A 20,546-nucleotide genomic window follows, 5' to 3' on the forward strand; every position below is an offset into this window, starting at 1 on the left:
ACTAGTTGGCAAGAAAGGCGATGGGATCAAATACAGTATTGTTACTGTTGCTGGCTCATTCTTACTTTGTTCCAACTCCTGGTGCGTTCTTACTCCTTGAATTAACTTGGAGGTAACCATCGTAATAGTGAAGCTGAGCTTTTTTTTTTGGAATATACTTAGAAGAGCTGCATAACATTGAATTGAGAAGTTGTGACGAAGCTAGTAACTAACCACACCTAGCTTGGCAAGTTCTTTTTGAAACTCGCGCTTACTTGACAAGTTGGGCGGCTGTGCAAGTAAAGTGAGAGGATGGGCAAAACAATGAAAGGTAGGAGTAATTTTTTAGATATATTTACTTCAATCTATCGATGGATATGGGCTGCTTACGGAAGATCATGAAACTGCAAGCTGGAATAGGACCAAGTTCTGGCAATGTTCCTGAGCTAATGGGAGAGCTCCTAGAGATATAGCTCCAAGTCTCTACAAATTGGCATGGAGGAAAAGCAAAATTGTGAGGGAGAACCTCACTGATCATAACTGGACTAGAGGTTTATGGAGGATGCAAATGCTGGAACAAATGGTAGAATTTATAATACTATGGGACTTGGTGCAGGATGTCCAATTCAATGATGATGAAGACCAAATCAAATGGAGATAGACTGCTAATGGATCATACACATCGAAATCTGCTTATGAGGCACAATTTAAAGGAATTTAGAGTACTTTTGAAGGCAATACCATTTGGAAGGCTCACATTGAAGCTAAGCACAAGCTCTTCACGTGGCTGTTAATACAAAGCAAGATCTTGACAGCTGACAAGATATTGGCCAGAAATTAGCAATGCAATATTAACTGTCCATTGTGTGATCAAGAACCTGAAACATCAGCTCACCTGTGCCTGCAGTGCGGCTACTCCAAGGAAGTCTGGATGCTAGTAAGTAACTGGACGCGGGGGGGGGGGGGGGGGGGGGTAATCACCATTCCAACAAATGAAGATGAGGAAGTGGAAACATGGTGGACAAGATCGTCGCAACAGGCTAATCTATGGCAGCGTTCATGATCCTAATAGCATGGAATAATATGGAACGAACGAAACCGACGAGTTTTTCAAGCAAGGACTCTACGACCCTTACAAGTGTTCCATATAATTCAAGAGGACGTTAGGATGAGACAGAGAGCACGTGGTAACCTAGAACTGGGCAGTGTATCTTAATTTCTTTAAATGAGTAAGAGTAGACATCGACTCCATTTCTGTAATATTGAACCTTACGTAAATCTGAACTTCATTTTCCTTAAATGAATTAGCAGCGCTCCTGCTTTGTTTAAAAAAAATGAAACTGCAAGCTGGTTGGTTGCGCTTAAGAAATGTTCCGACATGATATGAACTTAAAAATTCGATATCACAGGGATGGTGATCTTCCCATAATCCCATGGGAACTTACCTCCGCAACGGTAGGAAATGATCCTCCTGTTCGTGTGAATGCCACAGCGGGGAGGTTCCTCTCTCTAGCTCAGAGCATTTGCTCACAATTGGATGCCCCAGCCTTTTCTTCATTCCCGTTCATGGGCAGTGTGGTTGAAGTTGAGATCGTTCTTGGCTGGAGGTTTAGCTAGAGGAACTGCCTGCTCAGGATCAAGAACACGGACAGCCCTGCCTAGTGGTTCAATTTTTAGTGGCGATCAATGTGGGGAAGGTCATCATCTCTCTCTCTCTCTCTCTCTCTCTCTCTCTCTCTCTCTCTCTCTCTCTCTCTCTCTCTCTCTCTCTCCCTCCTTATTTGTTTTTGAGAAAGAGAAAGGATGTAATTCAGGGAGTTCCTTGACATCTGCACCTGAAACAGGGTCGATGGTCCAGCCCTGCTGGTACGTTTGCATGCCAAAATGTGGTGACCGGCCTATACACAAACATGGAAAACTGGATACAGCTCTCGCAGCAGAGGCATCACTCAATCAACCGCTTGCTGTTCTTTCGGCGCCACGGCACCAAGTGGCCCATTGTTGATGTCAAGCTTCAGGGACACGTCCTTGAACATTTTGCGGCTGAGGGTGTTGTAAACCTCTCTCGAGTACTGCCGCGATGTATTCCTCCAGTCCATTCCAGCTTTCATCATCAGCTCAAATTCTTCGTAGCTGATCTTCCCGTCCTGTCGGAACACATTCTGGTTAGTTAACTACTGCAATGAATTTGCTTAATACTGTTGATCTGTTAAATAGTTTGCTAGTTCTTGTGAGGTGACAGCCTAACCTTGTCTTTGTCGACGTCCAGGATGATGTCGTCGATGGCCTTCTGATCGCCTCTTGGAGAGAGGGCCTCCTTCAACTCTTCGATCTCGATGTATCCACTCCCGTTCTTGTCGAAGTAGCTGAATACCTTGGGCAGGTGATCCTCACTACGGATTTTCTTCAGGTGAATGGAAACTGTCACAAACTCCTTGCAGTCCAGGGTCCCATTTCCATCTATGTCTGCCTAGAGTATGTAAACATAGGAGCATCTCAGTAGTCATTCAGATTTGTTTCCAGGTTATTATTTTTCTGAAATTTGTGCAGTTGATTAATCATTTAATCTATGGAGCAATGCTACACATTGGAAACTGTGGAAGATGAGATGGTTCAGTATATGTATAGCTGAAGAGGATCTTACAGCTTCCATGAGCATATCCACATCTGTGTCATGGACATTGTGCCCTATCGTTTGCAGTCCCTTTCTGAGTTCTTCGATTGTCAAGTGCCCATCCTTGTTGGTGTCCAACATGTGGAATAGCTCCTTGATTGCCTCAAGCTCTTCGGCCGGTAGGTACTCTGCCACCACCTGAACAACAAAAATACTTCAGCTTGGACTTTGAGAACATTTGTATACAATATAGGTATGGGATGGTATTGACAGCTTACAAGCAAGGCCTTCTTCTTGAACTTGTTCATAACAGTGAATTGCTTCAGCCTGGACCTCACTGCTTCCCCAAGAGGAATGTTGGGAGCTGCACTGGCATTCTGTATCCAAGGATGCTCTTCATTGTTGTAGATCATAAATGGTGGTTAATTAGATTCAGCCAACAAACAATTTTTTGGAGCAGAAAAATATTGAATGAATAGCTAACCTAGAACCTGCTGGGCAGTCAACCGAGAGTAGGCGCTCGGATCAAGCATCTTCCTGACAAGATCTTTTGCATTATCTGACACCTTTGGCCATGGCTCTCTCTCAAAGTCGATGTTCGACCGGATGATAGCCTGTGCAATCCCCTCATCAGTCTCTGCAAAGGATCAATGTACAGAAAGTCAATGAGTTGATGAACCAGATCAAAATAATTAGGTGTTTATTACATCGATTCAGACATATTTATGAACTTACCAGCCCAGAAAGGTGGGACACCACATAGCAAGATGTAGAGTATGACCCCTGCGCTCCATATGTCGATTTCTTGTCCGTAGTTCCGTTTCAGGACTTCAGGAGCCATGTAGTAGGGGGATCCAACGATCTCACTGAATCTGTCACCTGAATAGGAAGCGCTCACAATAATGTGAGAATTCTTTAAGGAATTTTTAAAATGTAAAATAATTGGAAGCTTTGTGGTTTCTGTGGACTTCCTACCTGGTTTGAAGCACACAGAGAGACCGAAGTCGATAACCTTTAGAGGGGAGTTCTCAGATGTGTTGGCATACAGGAAGTTCTCAGGCTTGAGGTCCCGGTGCATGACGCCGTGCTTGTGGCAATGCTGTAAGAAGGTAATGTTACCACATGTAAGCGTAGATAATCTCATGCCTTCGGAGAAACAGTAGGTCAATATATCTTTTGGTTTAATTTATCTTTGGAAATTTCTTTCTAATTTGCATGACAAAAATGTGTAAAACATGAATTTTGCAGATTTTGGAAGATGCATGGCAACATGATTCAGAACTTCTTAAGCACAGAGTGTGGAGAATGCATCCAGGAATTTTATAGGATTCCATTGCTTATGTCAAGAACATCTATACATGCATTTAAATGTTTGCCTAAACTACAATATAAATTCTGAACCATGAATAAACTTTTGAACGATCAAATGTGTCATTTGTTCAGTAATATATACTAGTATTTGTTTCTCATCTCATTTGACACCTTTCCTGTTTGTTTCCTACATGCACCATCTGACCACATGCAAGTCAAATTTGTTTCCAACACATCGAACGCATGCCTACATGCAAGCGTCAAAAGGTAGGAAATCCGCACGTACCAAGACGACCTCCATGATGGTTCGGATGACGGCGGCGGCGGCGCGCTCGGTGTAGTGGCCGCGCGAGACGATGCGGTCGAAGAGCTCGCCGCCCTCGCAGACCTCCATGACGAGGTGCACGGCGTCGCCGTCCTCGAAGGCCTCGCGCAGCCGCACGACGCTCGAGTGCTCCGGCAGCGACCGCATGATGGCCACCTCCCGCCGCACGTCCTCGATGTCCACGCTGCTCCGGAGCTTGCGCTTGCTGATGGACTTGCACGCCAGCACCTCGCCGGTGGTCGTGTCCGTGCACCGCCGCGTCAGCCCGAACTCGCCGCGCCCCAGCTCCTCGCCGAGCTGGTACCGCCGGAGCAGCTCCTCGGCGCTGGCCGCCGCCGCCAGGCCCTCCCCCAGCACGGTCAGCGGCGTCCATGGCTGCGCCGCGGCGCGCGCGGCGTCGGAGATCGAGGACAGCGTCGAGTGGGACCGCACGTTGGCGCCACCCAAGCGACCGCCACGGTTACCGGCGCCGCCACCGCGGCCGTCGCCGCCGCCGCCCCGCCGCGGCTTGCATGACGGTCGGGCCACGCAACAGTTCCCCATCGGCGCGGCCCACGCTCGGCCGGCCGGAGGACGACGACGTAGCGCGTTTCAGTGGCCGCCGGCCTTCCTCTCCCTGGACGGACGGCGTGGATCTCTCTCTTCCTCTCCCTCTCTCTTGGGCAAGAGAGGATCGGAGGAGAGAGATGGAGGGAAATGGCGCTGCCGTGGTCGATGGTTTTGACAGAGAGGCAGCCTCTCTTTCCCCCCGGATCCTTCGTTCCCGTTTTGCCATTTTTGGGATTCTTCCATTGCTTCCATGTGATCCCGTCCCGTTCGCATTCTAGCTCCGTTTCAAAATTTAATTGCTTCAACAATTCTTTGTAAAAAAAACTGCGACTGAAAATTTTAATGTCCACCGCATCAATAGTTATTTGCATTTATTTACCTTAATGTATAAGATGTAGTGTGATTTTTGCATTTTTGTCTCCTTAGATCTGTTGTCTCTCAGGAATTTTCAATATCTTCATAGTATTTAGATAATTATTATTGCTTATAATACACTATTAGGTTTCTTTCTGGAGAAAGCTGTAACATAGCGACGATGAAAACGTGCAGTAAAATGTGTTAAAGACAAGGAAATAGAATGGCATATGGGTGATGTGGCCTATGAAAATACTTCCTAGGTATGAGAAGATTGAGATGTCAAGGCTGGCCGCGGGGCAAGAATGGATTATCAATGTAGAGGAGGGAGATAAACCAAGGGCTTTATGTTGGTGGAGACCTTTATCATGATATTGTTGCATGGGAATCTAAAGGCCTAAAATTTAGGTGTGGTCTCCTTTTCAAAAAAAAATTAGGTGTGGCAGGTGGACCTAGAATGTGCATATTGTACGTTTATGTTTTTTTAGCAATATTGTACGTTTATGTTATGTTCTTTGTTCCTTCTTTGGACCTAGAATGTGCATATTGGACCTAGAATGGACTTAAAATTTAGGCCTGCTGCTGCTCTCCACTGCCTTTGGGCCAGCTGCGATTGCTCTTTCTTTGCGGGTTAGGCCGCCTGCTCTCCTTTGCCCTATTGGGCCGAATTGGGCTTGCTGCAGAGACGTGGTGGACAGGGCCACAGCCCACAGGGCACTTCCGAAACAATCAAGTGCAAACCCACATGGAACGGGTGAATGATTGAATGGGCCCTCCAGCTGTCCAGCGCAACACATGGAAACCCAGCTGCAGATCGTCAATGGAAACCCGCAACAAATATAGAATGTCAACAGGAAATTCTACAAATTATCTAGTGCATTGTCAAAAGGAAATCTATAAATTACCTAGCGCAAATGCATGAGAAGACGACTAGCATATTGTGATTGTAAATGTGTAAAGAAATTTCTTTGGAGGCATCAATAATGCACGAAGATCCCTGCACTCAACAGTATTTGCATTTCATCATGATTTCCAACCGCGCTGACCTTCATGGAGATGGGTTTATAGGGTACAATTTTTCTTTTTAGAGGAAGGTTTACACAAAAGGGGTGCTAGCAGTCAGCGAATTTTTTTATTTTTTATTTTAGCATTTTACAAAAATATATAGTCAAACAAAAAAAATTGCAAATCTAGGCCTATACCGCCATTTGAAACGGCTATAGCCAGATGAAACGATGGAAGGGGTACTGTAGCATCCTTACCGCCGTTTCAACCGCCGGAATCTCCCACCACTTGGCACTACACTTTCAAAAAATCATAACTAATTCATATCAACTCGGATGGAGATAAACGTTATATGAAAATTGTAGATCTCGACGAGATCTACAACTTTATAGTTGAAACTTTTTTTATTTAATATCATATTGGTGTTCAAATAATCGACACAAGTTTCAGATCTAAAATTGAATTTTAGTTGTGAAACTTGTGTTGATTATTTGAGCAATTAAATGGCTCCAAATGAAAACAGTTTGAACTACAAAGTTGTATCTCATCGAGGGATTCAATTAAGTTCATATGAATTATTTATCATTTTTTGAAAGTGTGCTGCCCAGTTTCAGATTAAAATTCCAATTTTAGATCTGAAACTTGTGTCGATTATTTGAGCATTAATATAATATCAAATGAAAAAAGTTTCAACTACAAAGTTGTAGATCTCGTCGAGATCTACAATGTTTAGATAAAGTTTATCTCCATCCGAATTGATATGAATTAGTTATGATTTTTTGAAAGTATAGTGCTGAGTGGTGGGAGATTCCGCCGGTTGAAACGGCAGTAAGGATGCTGCAGTACCCCTTCCGCTGTTTCGTCTAGGTATAGCCGTTTCAAACGGCGGTATAGTCTAGATTTGCAATTTTTTTGTTTGACTATATATTTTTGCAAAATGCTAAAATAGAAAATATAAAAATTAAAAAAAATTCGCAGTCGGCCTTGGGGATCCCTATGCATCACACGGACGATGGGAAATTAGACGTTGCACGGCCCAGTAACGGCCCACTCGGCCACTCCTCTTCTTCCTGCTGGCCCCCGTCTGCGCCGCCGCTGCCGCCAACGCCGCCGAACTCCGGTCATCTTCTCCATCTCTGCTGCTCCCCCGCCCCGCCGGACAACCCTTCGTCTTCGGCGGCGATCCCGCCGCCGAATCCGCCACCACCACCCCCACCACGCGAACTGGAACACACCTGACGCCCCCGCCGTTGCCCTCCGCCACCTGCGGCCGGCGGCGTCCCCGCCGCCTCGCCGCGCCGCCCAGCTCTGACCACCCCGTCCGAACCTCGACGAAGCTCATCACCCCCGCCGCCGACACCGCCCTTCCGGTTGTCTCCCACTGCCCCGACCGGCGGCTCCCGCCGCCGTCTCGCCCGCCTCCACCGCCGGGCCAACAGGCCACCCCGGTCCTCCTTCTAAGCCGCCGGCTACCAGAGAATCCCACCCCCGAAACCCAAACCCTAACAGCGGCGGCGGCCGGCGTGCACTCAAGCTGTCGGGAACGGGAGCTGTCGCGCGGAGAAGCAGCTTGATCGGACGGCTCTGCACGCATGCACCAATCTCCAATTGAAGACTCTTCCCACCTTCAGGAAGTGCATAGGATTTCCGGTGGGCCTTGGGCCAACTCAACCACCAAATATAGCTAGCTTTCGGCCTGTCTATTAGTCCACCAGGCCCCATCTCATAAACAAGGCCCACCAAGCCCACACCCGACGGGACGGCGGCGGCGGCAGCGGCGGCGGAGGCCGGAGGAGGGACAGCCGCACAGGGGTGGTTCGCGGGAAGTCGGAAGGGCGTAGCGGACGGACATGGCGGAGCTCGCGGATTTGGCGGCGGCGGCGGAGGCTCCGGCACCAAGCTTGCTGTCGCTGTGCCTGGACGCGGTCGCCGCCCATCTCACCCGCGACAGCGCGGGCGTAGGCGCGGACCGAAATGGATGGGCAGGAGGCTGCTGCAGCGGCGGCGGTCCCGGCGAGTTCGCAGAAGAAGTCGGAGAGGAGGCGTACGACGAGCACCTGGGGCCGGAGCAGGTCGCGGAGGCGCTTCCCTGGGAGCTTCTGCACCGGCTGGCGTCCCGGCTCCCTCCCGCCGCTCTCGAGTCGCTCCATCACGCCGCCCATGCCGGGTACCCTACGCCTCTTCCCTTCTCTCCCAATTAGTACACAGCAACGAGAACGCCTCGTTCCTGTTCCCGATTCTTTTCTTATTCCCTTTCTACACCTGCAGTGTCATCTGGTGTTTTCTCTGACGAAAACCGTGCATCTTTATGAAGGAAGAGATAATCATTATGCTTATTATTCCCAATGCCAGATGCTGCTCTTCTGCTAATACAACTGCTGGACTTGGAGGGCAAAATGGTGACAGACGTGGGATAAAACGTTCAAGGTTTTTACACGCATTTATGCAAAAATTGCATTTTGTCGATACTTTCCATATTGGACTGGAGACAAGGATCATCAGTGTTTTGCTTCCAATACCTGACATTTCTCATACGATGGTGATTTCAGGTGCGAAGATTTCAATACAGCTTGGCAATCGTTGTTCAAACTTCGATGGCCCCTTGGTGTTAATGCTGGGCATGATAGTGTGGCCATTGTGGATTGGCAGCTACAGTACTGGGAAAAGCATTTACAAGAGTACGCACTCGATGATCTGTGAATGGGTTTTATGAATGAAATGATTTAACACCTTCATCACATATGAAGTTTTGTTTTCTTACTCTTCGCAGGTGCCTGGATGAAGCTGCAGAGAGTGCCTTTCTTCCTTCTTTTTGTGGGGGTATTAGTGAGTCGAGTATATCAGGTCAGTATTCAGAATAATTCCTTCATGATATATCTACCATATTGTCATTTGTTTGTTACGTTGCTTGGTTAACTGATTAATTGTTATCTGCTGTGTAGCTTAGTTATAGAAACAAACCTCCACTATATGAAAATATCTTTATCTAACAGTGTGATACCTATTTCCTGTTAAAGTGACTTTTGCTGTTTTTTTTTGTTTTTTTAGATTAGCAGAACTGACATTAACTATTTGAAAATATTTTTTACCTAAAACTTTGATTGCCCATGTACTGCTGCAATGACATTTCTATGTTTTGTTCATGATTGAGCAGCTAAAATCATGAATTTCATCTACCGCAGTGAGGACATCCCTCGACAGCATTCAAGATTAACAAATCATTTAAGAAGATTTGGTTGCTACACAAGGTGCCAGCATATGACAATTGTTGTTCATATTCATTTCTTTTTTAGCTCAACATTTTTTATCAGTTTCTGCAGCACTCGCCGATAATGAATGTTCAATTCATTAACATACATGATTGAGGACTTAGTGATATCTATAATAATTTGGACATGCAATGTTATATGTCCTACAGTGTCGATGTAACAATGGATCTAATTGGACCTGCTGTTTTTGTCATTTGTTAGTCATTTGCAGTTCTTTATATCAACTTTGCTCCTTATTTTCAGGTGCTTGAGACTGCAAGGTGTTCTTTGCACTGCAGAAACTTATGTAAGGGTTTAATTGCCGATGCTGTACAGTAGCTTAGAGCTCCTTGACTGTCCACTCTCTTTTCTTTTATATAGCTGATGTTGTGAGTTTGTTGTTTCGGTTCTGCTCTTGTGTATGCATCCATGTTGTTTTGTCAAATGGGGGCATCTACATCATCAATGCAACTATCTTTATGTATACATTTGTCATCCAGATCATTGCATATCTTTTGAAATATGGTGAATCCTTTTTATGATGTTCAGATGATTGTGCTTTGACTGCTGGGAATGCTTTCTCTCTCAGGACTTGCTTCAACATTGCAAGCTCGAAAGATTAATGTTCATAAGAATTATATCAGAGCCTGAGGTAATCTTATGCCTGTGATATTACATTTGCCGTTGCATAACGTAGCATCTGGAACAACAATGGGGAGCATCATAAATTCATAACCATTCTCTGAAATCCGCCGAAAGGATAAAGAATGCTCGCTATTTTATTTTGGCATGTGCACAATAGTTCTCTTCAACCCTAGGAAAGACAGAATAATTCTCCAGTTTAGTTTACATGTGCTGTCGCAATTCATGATACTATTAAGGCTAGGTGAATAAGCATTTCAAATAGGAAGTATATCAAAAGCTAAAACAAGCTGTAGATATTTTCATCATTAAATTGTGTTGGTACTATCATTTTCTATATGGTGTCTAATTGTCCATCTGTTTTATGGTTCTTTTTAGTGATATGATAGTATGGAATTAGTGGCTCCAGTGGCTTAAGTTTCTTCTGAATTTTCATTGACAGGTTAGCAGTGTATGTCTGCTTCTGAGCTGCCATGCGGAGACACTGCTATCTCTTGAATTCATCCACTGCCAGCTTTATCCTGCTGTCATGGATAAAATATGCAAGGCTGTTTTGCAAGAGGGATCTCAAAGCCATGGAATCAAACAATTTAGTATTAAATCATCGCGTATCTGTGAAACCAAGCCTCTGACCATCTCAGCTGGTCTGTTAAAGTTTCTATCATCTGGGAAGTAAGCTGCATGCCATTTATATTCTTAACTGATTTTTTTTAATTTATATATTAGGGACTGACAAAATCGAACCATATTTTTAGTTTCTTTATTGTTCTTCAACAGCATTCCATTAGTATTAATCATGGGGGCGTTGACCACTTATGTGTTTCTGAGCTAGTAGTTGCTACTTTAACTTTTATGCACTGTTGTATTGATACTTAATGCAGTTCATCGCTATGTGAAACATTTGAACACTGTTAAATTCTTACGATTGTTCAGGTCGTTGCACTTGTTGTCACTCCATGATACTAAGATGCAGTCATCATTTGCTCAAATGATTATTCACACTCTCCTTGAGTCGTCATGTGGTTTACAAACTCTCGAGATATCAGAAAACAATGTGGGTTGACAGGAAAACCTTTTCTTTGATCCTTTTACATCTTTTCTACTCGTTAAATTGATTGTTTCTTGTAGATTGCAGGCTGGCTTTCGAAACTGAACAGAAGTTCTACAAGCTCCTCATTGGCACTGAAATCAAATAATTCTTTGAACTCCCTGTCCGTTGTTAACCTGAGGTATTACTTTGTCCTTGCTGACATAGTTGTTCACAAAACTTCTGTTACTAGTTGTTTTCAGAATTTCTGATGGCCTAAGTGTGTTTCTCATTTCTTGATTCTTATCATTCCAGGGGAAATAATTTGCAACAGGATGATGTTGTAGATCTTCACAAAATTCTAATACAAATGCCTAACTTAAGAGATTTGGATATAAGTGGCAATCCAATCATGGATGAAGGTATCAGGTACTGGCTGACATAACTGAATGCCCATCTCCATAGTAATCAATACAGAAAGTAGAATGATGTTTTCATGTGTCTCTTCAGTTTCCTCTAGATATCATAGACAAAGCACAGTATTTCTGAATATTTGTGATAAATTGTTGCCTCATTTAAACTGTTTCTTGTTGAGTTACCGAAGCATTGAATAGCTGCATATAAAATCGCAGATCATTGGTCCCTTTTATTTCATGGGCTATTCAAAAGGAAAATCCACTTTTGAAATTAAGAGTGGAGAATTGTGACTTGTCCAGTATTGGTGTCAGTGAACTTCTGGAGTGCCTCACATATGTTAAGCAACCACTTGATGTGCTATCTATAGCGGACAATCCTTTAGGGAGGTGAGTAGTATCTGTTTTTCATGCATTGTCCTATTGTTTTCACTTATTGAAATGCACTTGCAGTTCTGTGGCAGCCGTATTGGCCAAATTCTTGGGTTCACATGTAAGGGATCTAAATATTGAAGATATTGACTTGGGAGCATTAGGTTTCCAAATCCTCGAGGAAGCATTACCAATGGAAGTAGCTCTTTCCCATATCAACATCAGGTAGAAACAAACACTGCCAATCAATATATTATCAACTTCCTGACTGGCTTTGTTCATATATTGCAGTAAGAATCGTGGTGGGATCAGAGCAGCATACTTTGTTTCTAAATTAATATTGCAAACGCCAAACCTCGTCTCAGTCAATGCAGCAGCCAACATTTTACCGCCTGAATCATTGGAGGTCATTTGTAACACCTTGAAGCAGAGGACATGTAATATAATAATAAAATAAATAGTTTACTAAATTCTCCTTTGTTTCTAACTACAAGGAAAATTTGTATAAGCACCCGACAATAAAGATTGATTGATAACTAACTGGTCTTCCCTTCATTTTAGGTAATTTGGAGCGAGTGGATCTGACTGGCAACTTTCATTTGTCAAGCACTAGTTTTCCTGCATTCCTTGAATTCAAGAAGCATGGAAAGCCAATTCTGGTTGTCCCATCAAACTTGAGCACTTGTGCTCCATACGATGATGACCCATGACTAGTATATATTGGTAACTGCTTAGTGCTTCTTTTGTCTCTCCAGAGCCATGCTGTTGCTGCTGTATTTGTTTTGTCATCTGGCATAGATTGTATATGGTTGTGATTGTTGGATCAGGCTTGTTTATTTCCTTGGCATTGGATAGGAATGATCTGTTCGACCTGGATTTCGAGGTGACCATTTTTAATACTGCAACTACAGGCATGATAATACATCAGGCAAAGGGTAATGCCTTTGAAGTTTTAAGGTCATTTACTGCAAAAGGAGAACTGTGAGAACCGAGATTTTGTACAAGCTTTGGAGTTTGGACAGTGGTCTGTAACTGTAAGGCAAGGTGCTTATCTATGGAGCCTTATAGTTTGATATTTATAATGAAGATGTGTTGGAAACTAGGAGAAGATGAATGGAACTAAGGTAGCCTATTGGAAACAAGTTAATTTTTCGAGATGATCATGGCGCTCGGGCTTTGAATTGGTTTGCGTTCCATAGTATGTTGAATAGGTTGATGACTTGTGTATGTGTTCATACTTCATACGGCAACAAGCTAATGATCAATTATCAAATGAAATTACACTACTCACCTTATGCCTGTAGTTTGTGTTGAATGATTGTCTTTGTTTTGTGGTTCCATTGTTAGTCTTTGATGATTACACCTGCTGATCCAAAATACATGTCTCATTCTTGCCTATTGAACTTTTTTTTAACTTTAACCATTAATACATCAATAATTGTACATTTACTGTAAAATAGATGTTGCTAAATTCATCATTCAAAATACATTTGTAATACTTAATTATGTTTATTTGAAATGTTACATTTTCACAGGAATTGCTAGTAAAAAAAATTCACCTTACGGAGCAATGCCGATGTTTTAAACACAATTTATTTTAAATCTGCAGGGAGTAGGTGATTTTTCTAATCCAGGGCAGATGATGAGGAAAATGCAATGATGGTGTCCTCTACTGTCCTAACTATTCAGTTTTCTTCTCACATCTGGCATTCTGCACAACGAGAAATTAAATAAACTCTACACAGCCGCTAAAGTAACATACAAAAATGGCAATTACCAAGCAGCTCAATGCAATGACAAAGATAGGCACCACAATTTCCTCCGCACCACACAATATTTTCCTCCCCGGTGAACGAAACCATTTGCCGTTCGTCTCCGGTGAACAAAACCATTTTATTTCCGGGAGTTGCGCCACACGTATCAAGATTCAAGAAACCAATCGAGTCCAGCTAGGAAGCTGATCGATACCGTGGCGCATACATGCAAGAGGAGAGGGCCTCGAGCAGCAGCATGGACTCGTCGGAGTTGAGGAGGGTGTTCCAGATGTTCGACAAGAACGGCGACGGGCAGATCACCAAGAAGGAGCTGGGCGAGTCGCTCCGGAACCTCGGCATCTACATCCCCGACGACGAGCTCGACGCCACCATGGGCAAGATCGACGCCAACGGCGACGGCTGCGTGGACGTCGAGGAGTTCGGCATGCTCTACCGCTCCATCGTCGGCGAGGGCCAGGGCGCGGACGGCGCCAAGCGCGACGAGGAGGAGGACATGCGGGAGGCGTTCAACGTCTTCGACCAGAACGGCGACGGCTACATCACCGTCGACGAGCTGCGCTCCGTGTTGGCCAGCCTCGGCCTCAAGCAGGGCCGCACCGCCGAGGACTGCCGCAAGATGATCAGCAAGGTCGACGGCGACGGCGACGGCCGCGTCGACTTCACGGAGTTCAAGCAGATGATGCGCGGCGGAGGGTTCGCCGCGCTAGGTAGATGATCGGAGGATGGTCTTCATGGCATTGTAGATATTCGATTAACAGCTTCGACGTGGTAATGTGGCAAAATCTGATTGCACGTGTGAATTAATTCTTTTTATATTTGGCTAATTCATCGATGTTTCTGTAATTCTTTTTGTTTTTTGGTTGGAATATTTTTCTTGGATGAAAGTATTGTTTAATTTATCTGTGTGTAGGAATTAACAAAGTCATCTGTGCGGCGGTACCTGTGAAATGTTTGTTTGCAAATTAATTGGCTCATAGGTTTTGAATTTGCCTCTAATCTTTCTTCTCGGTTTAGTTATGGATCCCTTTGGAGGTTTTTTTTTGTATTTGTACGGTACGAAAATCAAATTCAATTTTATTCAGATCACGTGGCTTGTGATATCAACATTTCCCACCGTACAGCTCTTCGTGATCTGCAATGGAAGCTATACGTGAAAATCAAAGAAATGAAACGGAAAAAACTAGACTCTATCCCATTTTGCAACTGTGTTTCAAAAGAACAAAATAATGAAATTCCAAGCAGAAGAAGAAAAGATGGTTTAATTTCCCTCCCAAAATGGCGCCGTTTCCTTCCTCCGTCCTGCAGCAAAGCCCATGGAGGCCCAACGCTCGCAGACGGCCGACCTGGTTTTTAGGTAAGGCCCGGTGTCCATCGATGCGACAAGGGCTAGGGTTTTGCCGCTGCCGCACCCAGCCGGCTAAACCCCTATAAATACGAGGCACCGCCCATTACCCTCCCAACCCTCTCAGCTGCGCCGCCATCCAATGCTTCCGTTCGTCTCCGTCTGTTCCCCTCGAGAAGCTGTGGGTTTTCTTTTCGTCTCGTTGCTTGCCCTTTTGCTCTGCTAGATTCAATTCAGGTTTTGCTCTGGTTTGTTTGCGCTGTTTTCCGCGAGTGATTTGAGGTGGAAGATGCGTTTAGTCTTTTTGGCTTTCTCGGTGGTTTTGTTTTGGATTTGTTGATTTGGATCAGTTTTGGATTGAAAGATTCGGCACAAGGAAGCCAATTTGCAGAGCAAAGGGGCCAGAAAAGTGGCGATCTTTGCATTGAAGGTTGGCGACAACGAACTCGACCCTGCAGTTCTCCGTGCCGCGCAGATTTAACTCTGTTTTGTGACGGCCTCGAACAAGCTGCTACATCTTGCTTTGCCACGCAATCCAATGCTGTTTTCCCTTCTTTTTAAAGTAGTTGGTAAAAAAACGATCTCTTCTAATCCGGATTATATATATAAAAAGGATTGGAAGCCAATTTGCAGAGCAAAGGGGCCAGATGAGTGGCGATCTTTGCATTGAAGGTTGGCGAAAACGAACTCGTACCTGCAGTTCTCCGTGCCGCGTAGATTACTCTGTTTTGTGACGGCCTCGAACAAGCTGCTACATTTATTTTATTCACCATCCAATCCGAAGCTTTTTAACCATACAGTTATTTCCGCTTGATGTGTTTTAACCTAATGAACAGACTAAAATAACCACATCTGTTGGTGCAAACTATCTTTAAAATGAAAGGATATGTAAAATGAAAGGCTCAGCCAAGGTTTATTGCAAATTGTGATAAAATTAACTTATTATTTTTATTATAATGATTTTTTGTTTTAAGGAAAAGGATAATTTCTAAACATCCAAACATGCATCTTCTGATTTCTGCACGCTATGCTCAAGGTTGAGATTCAGACACGCGACTGCTGACATATGAACCTGTGTAGGCTCTGCACGGATCGTGAAACTCGACACGATCGGTGCTGTTGTGCTCCATCGTACTTATCGGGTTCCTGAATGAGCCCGGATTCACCATGGCTACGTGCTCCTACATTGCTCCAGTAAAGCATCAAGATCAACGTTTAGCTGCTCTCTAATAACTGTAATTTTGAAGCATGATCAGTAGCATGGAACTGAAAGAGGAGATATCTCGTACAACATCTTGTGCCTTATTGTCTGACGGCCCAGTGTCCTTTCGCCGGTGGTATTATAATCTCTCCGCAGCTCTGCTCGACGAGATTTCTGCGTCCACGCCCATACCTGCACTGCACTCTGCAGCAGAGCGAGAAGGGAGGGAGTCATGGATTCGAGGCGCCGAAGCTCACTGTTGCGGCCTCATCCCACTGACCCCTGGGCCCTGGTCTGCGGCAATGGCGCACCACGATTACCCTGCAACACCGTCTATTTGTCCGACACGTGGCACGTTAGCCCCACCAGGCGTAGGCGCATCTGCTGGAGCCATCTACTGTTCAACTACCGAGCTGATTCCACGTACTGCCGCACCACGATTACCGTGCGACACCGCCTATTTGTCCAACGTGTGGCACGTTAGCCCCACTAGGCGTAGGCACATCTGCTGGAACCATATGCCGTTCAACTACCAAGCTGATTCCACGTACACGGCATGCATCGAAGTCGGCTCCAAAATCAGATCGAGCTACCCCCTCTAAACATCTACAGCCACCACCATGCCATTCTTCACCGTCGGCGAGGTCCAGACAACCAGGCCTCCTGGGAAACAAGGAGACTCCCATCATGTCCTATCCCAGCTTAGGAGTCCACTTCTGTTTCAATCGAATGGAGGTGCTGCAGGTAGCAAGGGTGAGGAGTGAGCAACACGGCAGGTCATCGAGCTGCACGGGCATAGCAGTCGTCCGCGCGAGCTACGAGCAGTGGTGGGGGTTCGGAATGATCTGGATGATTAAACACAACGAATTGAGATCTCAACAGCAACTAATGCCTAAGCGGCAACGGTGTCAGCCTCGGCGTGGGTGTTGATCACAGAAGGATAGGATTAGGCCTGCTCATTGGATTGCAATCCAATTCTAACCCACACCAATCCACGTCAAGTTAATTTATTTTTTCAACCAAACTCATCTTATATTTATATTATCTAAATCCAAGCTAATCTACCCTACTAGTTGATAGAACCCATGAATTTGTTATAAAAAACTATGGTTTGCTATATAAACCTACGGGCTCATATAAAGAAACTCCTATATATTTGAAATAAATGTGAGTCCGACATATGGGTCCTACGTCAAGAGCTGGACTTTAAAATTAAAACATCGTGTTCACACCTTAAAATTTTAGCGAAATTGATCGAAATTTGTTGGAGATGATAGAGTTTGACTGCTCGCTAATTTGTGCTAAATAGTACGGCTAAACATACATTTGGACCCTGCGTTAAGAGGTGGACTTTAGAATTAAAACATCGCGTTCACACCTTAAAATTTTAGCGAAATTCATCAAAATTTGTTGGAAATGACCAATTTGACTGCCCACTACTTGTGTAAAATAGTATGGCTAAACATAAATGTGGGTCCCGCGTCAAGAGTCGGACCCTAGAATTAAAATCTCGCGTTCACACTTTAAAATTTTAACGAAATTGATCGAAATTTGTTGGAGATGACTTAGTTTAAGTGTCTTCTACTTTGTGCAAAATAGTATAGCTGGACATATATATGGACTCCACATCAAGAGTTGCACCCTCGAACTAAAACCTCCCTTTCACCATTTAAAATTTTAATGAAATTGATTGAAATTTGTTGGAGATGATTTAGTTGAATAATTAGCTACTTCATGCGAAAAAGTATAGTTGGACTTATATGTATACCCACATCAAGAATCGGATCCTTAAGTTATTTTGTGAATCAAACCAATGCAACGCACTCTAAATCATTCCCAAACTATTTTCTCTTAGGAGGAATCCAAATCAAATCAAACCATTCGATGAATCAGCCTATTAATAATTAATCTAAATAACTTACAAAAGAAACCCAATCCATTAAAACCATTAAACCCAATCAATTAGCAGGACTAGATAGGATCGTACTCCCATCAAATGCTTTTGATTGCTGGATGGTAGAATCCTGAAACCGTAGATACAATAGAAAAAACTAGGACATTTAATTTATATGGCGGCTGAATTCTCCATTCAACGAGGATTGGAGTTGGAGGAGCTCGATCTTTTTTTTTAAGGAGCGGTCTGCAATCCGCGCAATGGGGAAGGATGGGAAGAAAGCTTGATCGCTGGGCTTACGGCTCGGCAGACCAGCGGAAGGTGCAGCCGGCTCTCTTCCTGGTTCGTCTCTTCCTGGACAAGATATGGTCAGCGTGGCACGCGTCGGGCATGCAAACGGTGTGGCAGAATAGGCGCGGTGCGGCGCCGCCGCATAGAATTTCTTTCTCCTGGTTTCGCGCTCTCGTGGGAAACCGCCCGCGCAGGAAGCGTCTCGTCTCCCTCACATCTCCCTCGGTGGCAAGAGTCAAGGCCCAGCGACTCCTCGTCCGTCGTCCCCCACATCCCATTCCCATTCCTTCCTCTTGGTCCAGCTCCGGTCCCCATTCCTCCCTACTCCGTAGTCCCCACCCACATCTCCACTTCCTCCTCCCTCTCTGCACCGTCCAGCTCCGGTTGCCTTGCTTCCTCAGTCCACGACCTGCTGAGCTTAGCTGAGGTGAAGGAAGCGCCATGGCCGCCGCCGACCAGAGCCCTGCTCCCAGCGGTGGAGGTGGCACTGGCAGCGCCGCTTCTAGGTCCATCCTTCTACATCCTGGCGGCCTTGCCATTTGAGGATCTTCGCTCCAACCCGAGGGTCTTCTTATTCTCTCTACTGGTGGCCACTTTGGCGGCGATCCTCCCGCGGAAGCTCTGCCGGTTGGTTATCCTTCGCATGGCGCGGCGGTGTCCACACCTTCCGCTCTGGGGAGCTCCACCTTGCTTGGAGGGCGTGTCCTTCCTTTGGGGCTCCGCATTTAACCTCAAGGAGATCCTCGTGGTGCTAGGGAGGATGGTCCTCAGCTCTCTCGTCTCCGGTTCGATAGTCTGGATCCTGGTTTTCTGGGTTTGCATGCCCAGGAGCTCAATGCATATCAGGATCCCGATCTCGCTAGTGGTGGAGCTCCTGGCGCCACTGGGAGGCCTGTGCCTTCTAGCACTGAACAACTGCTGGCTCACAATGCAGAGGAATAGGAGGGCTCTTCCGTTTGATCGTGTCTACTGAGGTCAGGTAATTTTTATTTCGGAAACTAGGACTAGAAAATCTTCTATTGTTAATAAGTTTGCTGTTTATGATGCTCACAATGTTCTAGTTGAAGGCTTTGCAGGAAGCGGCCTCCATCTGCTTTGGAAAGAAGATGTGTCCCTGCAAGTAGAATAGTCTAGCTCTAATGTGGCCTTTGCAGGAGGCGGCCTCTGGCTGCTTTGTAAAGAAGATGTGTCCCAGCAAGTAGAATAGTCTAGCTCTAATGTTATCTTAGCTAGTTGAGATGTGTCCCTGCAAGTAGTTAACTAATTGTGAATATAAGCCAACTGCTATGAAGTTTATCTTAGCTTGTGTTTATGGTGATCCCTATCACAGAAGAACTTAGTCTATCTGCCAGGAGATCCATGCTTTTATTGCAAAATACCAAAATGTTCCTGCTTTCTGTATATGGGGATCTTAATAATGTGATGCATGCTAATGAAAAGCTAGGACCAAGATTTCGAATGTCAACTTTCTGTAATCTGGTTAAAGAATGTGGCGTTATGGATTTGGGTTATAGTGGTCCTGCTTACACTTGGTTTAATAAATAATTTAATGCTAATCCTACTTTTGAGCGCTTGGATATATGTTTAGGAAATGCAGAATGGTGTGCATCATTTCCTTACACAACAGTTTTCCACTTACCAATCATGAAGAGTGACCATGCTCCAATTTTAGCGGTCCTTCAATCAACCAAAACAAGAAAAAAAAAAGCTTTCAGTTTTGAGAACTGGTGACTTATGGAAGAGGACTTTCAGAGAGAAGCTGCAAGTGGTTGCGATAGTCCTCCTCACGCCCTTTCCATCTTCAAGCAAAGTTCTTGTTGTGATGTCGTCTGATTTACAAAAATGGAGGAAAGCAAACCAAGTGTAAACTCCCAGCTACAAGCAATTGAAGATAGCATTATCCAAATACAGGGTCTTCCTCCTAACATTAAGAATCACTCCTTGGAACATGAACTAGTGCAACAGCATCAAATGATCCTAGGCAAGCAGGCATAATTTCATAAACAGAGATAAAAAAAGTTTTGGGTTACTGAGGAAGATAGAAACACTCATTTCTTTCAACAGGCTATTCTCAAGCGGTCCTGCTCTTTCTTGTAGTTGAAAGCTTCGTCGAAGCCAAACTTGGTTTTCAGAAGATTGACAGAAATGATTCTTGAGATACATTGTTCATGATTGATTTACTGAAGAGATCGACCTTCTTACCA

General features: G+C 44.7%; 3 protein-coding genes and 2 non-coding genes across 9 annotated transcripts; 4 read left to right on the plus strand and 1 right to left on the minus strand.

The window, feature by feature from the left end:
• Positions 1-1,809: 1,809 nt before the first annotated feature.
• LOC117847830 (calcium-dependent protein kinase 29) lies at positions 1,810-5,034 on the minus strand. Its single transcript, XM_034729115.2, has 8 exons — positions 4,191-5,034; positions 3,569-3,692; positions 3,329-3,472; positions 3,078-3,230; positions 2,872-2,987; positions 2,624-2,791; positions 2,228-2,449; positions 1,810-2,126 (listed from the first exon to the last, which is right to left on the minus strand). The coding sequence occupies exons 1-8, from the start codon at positions 4,770-4,772 to the stop codon at positions 1,929-1,931; spliced, it is 1,707 nt and encodes a 568-aa protein (XP_034585006.1). The 5' UTR covers positions 4,773-5,034; the 3' UTR covers positions 1,810-1,928.
• A 2,410-nt stretch (positions 5,035-7,444) lies between these two features.
• On the plus strand, positions 7,445-13,134 carry LOC117850016 (uncharacterized). 5 transcript variants are annotated; one of them, XM_034731787.2, is made up of 15 exons: positions 7,526-8,304; positions 8,490-8,564; positions 8,687-8,815; positions 8,908-8,981; positions 9,292-9,385; positions 9,650-9,692; positions 9,975-10,037; positions 10,470-10,699; positions 10,961-11,081; positions 11,156-11,256; positions 11,370-11,483; positions 11,687-11,857; positions 11,921-12,064; positions 12,131-12,276; positions 12,401-13,134. In XM_034731787.2, exons 1-15 carry the CDS (start codon positions 7,988-7,990, stop codon positions 12,547-12,549), a joined length of 1,971 nt encoding a protein of 656 aa, XP_034587678.1. In that variant the 5' UTR covers positions 7,526-7,987; the 3' UTR covers positions 12,550-13,134. The 5 variants fall into 5 exon arrangements, 3 of the variants coding, with proteins under 3 accessions (XP_034587681.1, XP_034587678.1, XP_034587680.1); XM_034731789.2 differs by having other exon boundaries at positions 8,166-8,304; positions 8,406-8,564; XR_004639157.2 differs by lacking the exon at positions 12,131-12,276 and having other exon boundaries at positions 7,445-8,304; positions 11,932-12,064; positions 12,401-12,615.
• A 260-nt stretch (positions 13,135-13,394) lies between these two features.
• LOC117850017 (probable calcium-binding protein CML28) lies at positions 13,395-14,378 on the plus strand. Its single transcript, XM_034731791.2, has one exon. It carries the CDS (start codon positions 13,820-13,822, stop codon positions 14,327-14,329), a length of 510 nt encoding a protein of 169 aa, XP_034587682.1. The 5' UTR covers positions 13,395-13,819; the 3' UTR covers positions 14,330-14,378.
• Positions 14,379-15,346: 968 nt separating this feature from the next.
• LOC117851114 (small nucleolar RNA snoR86) lies at positions 15,347-15,474 on the plus strand. Its single transcript, XR_004639476.1, has one exon. It is a non-coding gene; the product is annotated as a small nucleolar RNA snoR86 (small nucleolar RNA).
• A 114-nt stretch (positions 15,475-15,588) lies between these two features.
• Positions 15,589-15,714, plus strand: LOC117851115 (small nucleolar RNA snoR86). The gene has a single exon (XR_004639477.1). It is a non-coding gene; the product is annotated as a small nucleolar RNA snoR86 (small nucleolar RNA).
• The last annotated feature ends 4,832 nt before the right edge of the window (positions 15,715-20,546 follow it).

The sequence above is a fragment of the Setaria viridis genome, chromosome 3 (assembly GCF_005286985.2).
Source record: "Setaria viridis chromosome 3, Setaria_viridis_v4.0, whole genome shotgun sequence".
NCBI classification, from domain to species: domain Eukaryota; kingdom Viridiplantae; phylum Streptophyta; class Magnoliopsida; order Poales; family Poaceae; genus Setaria; species Setaria viridis.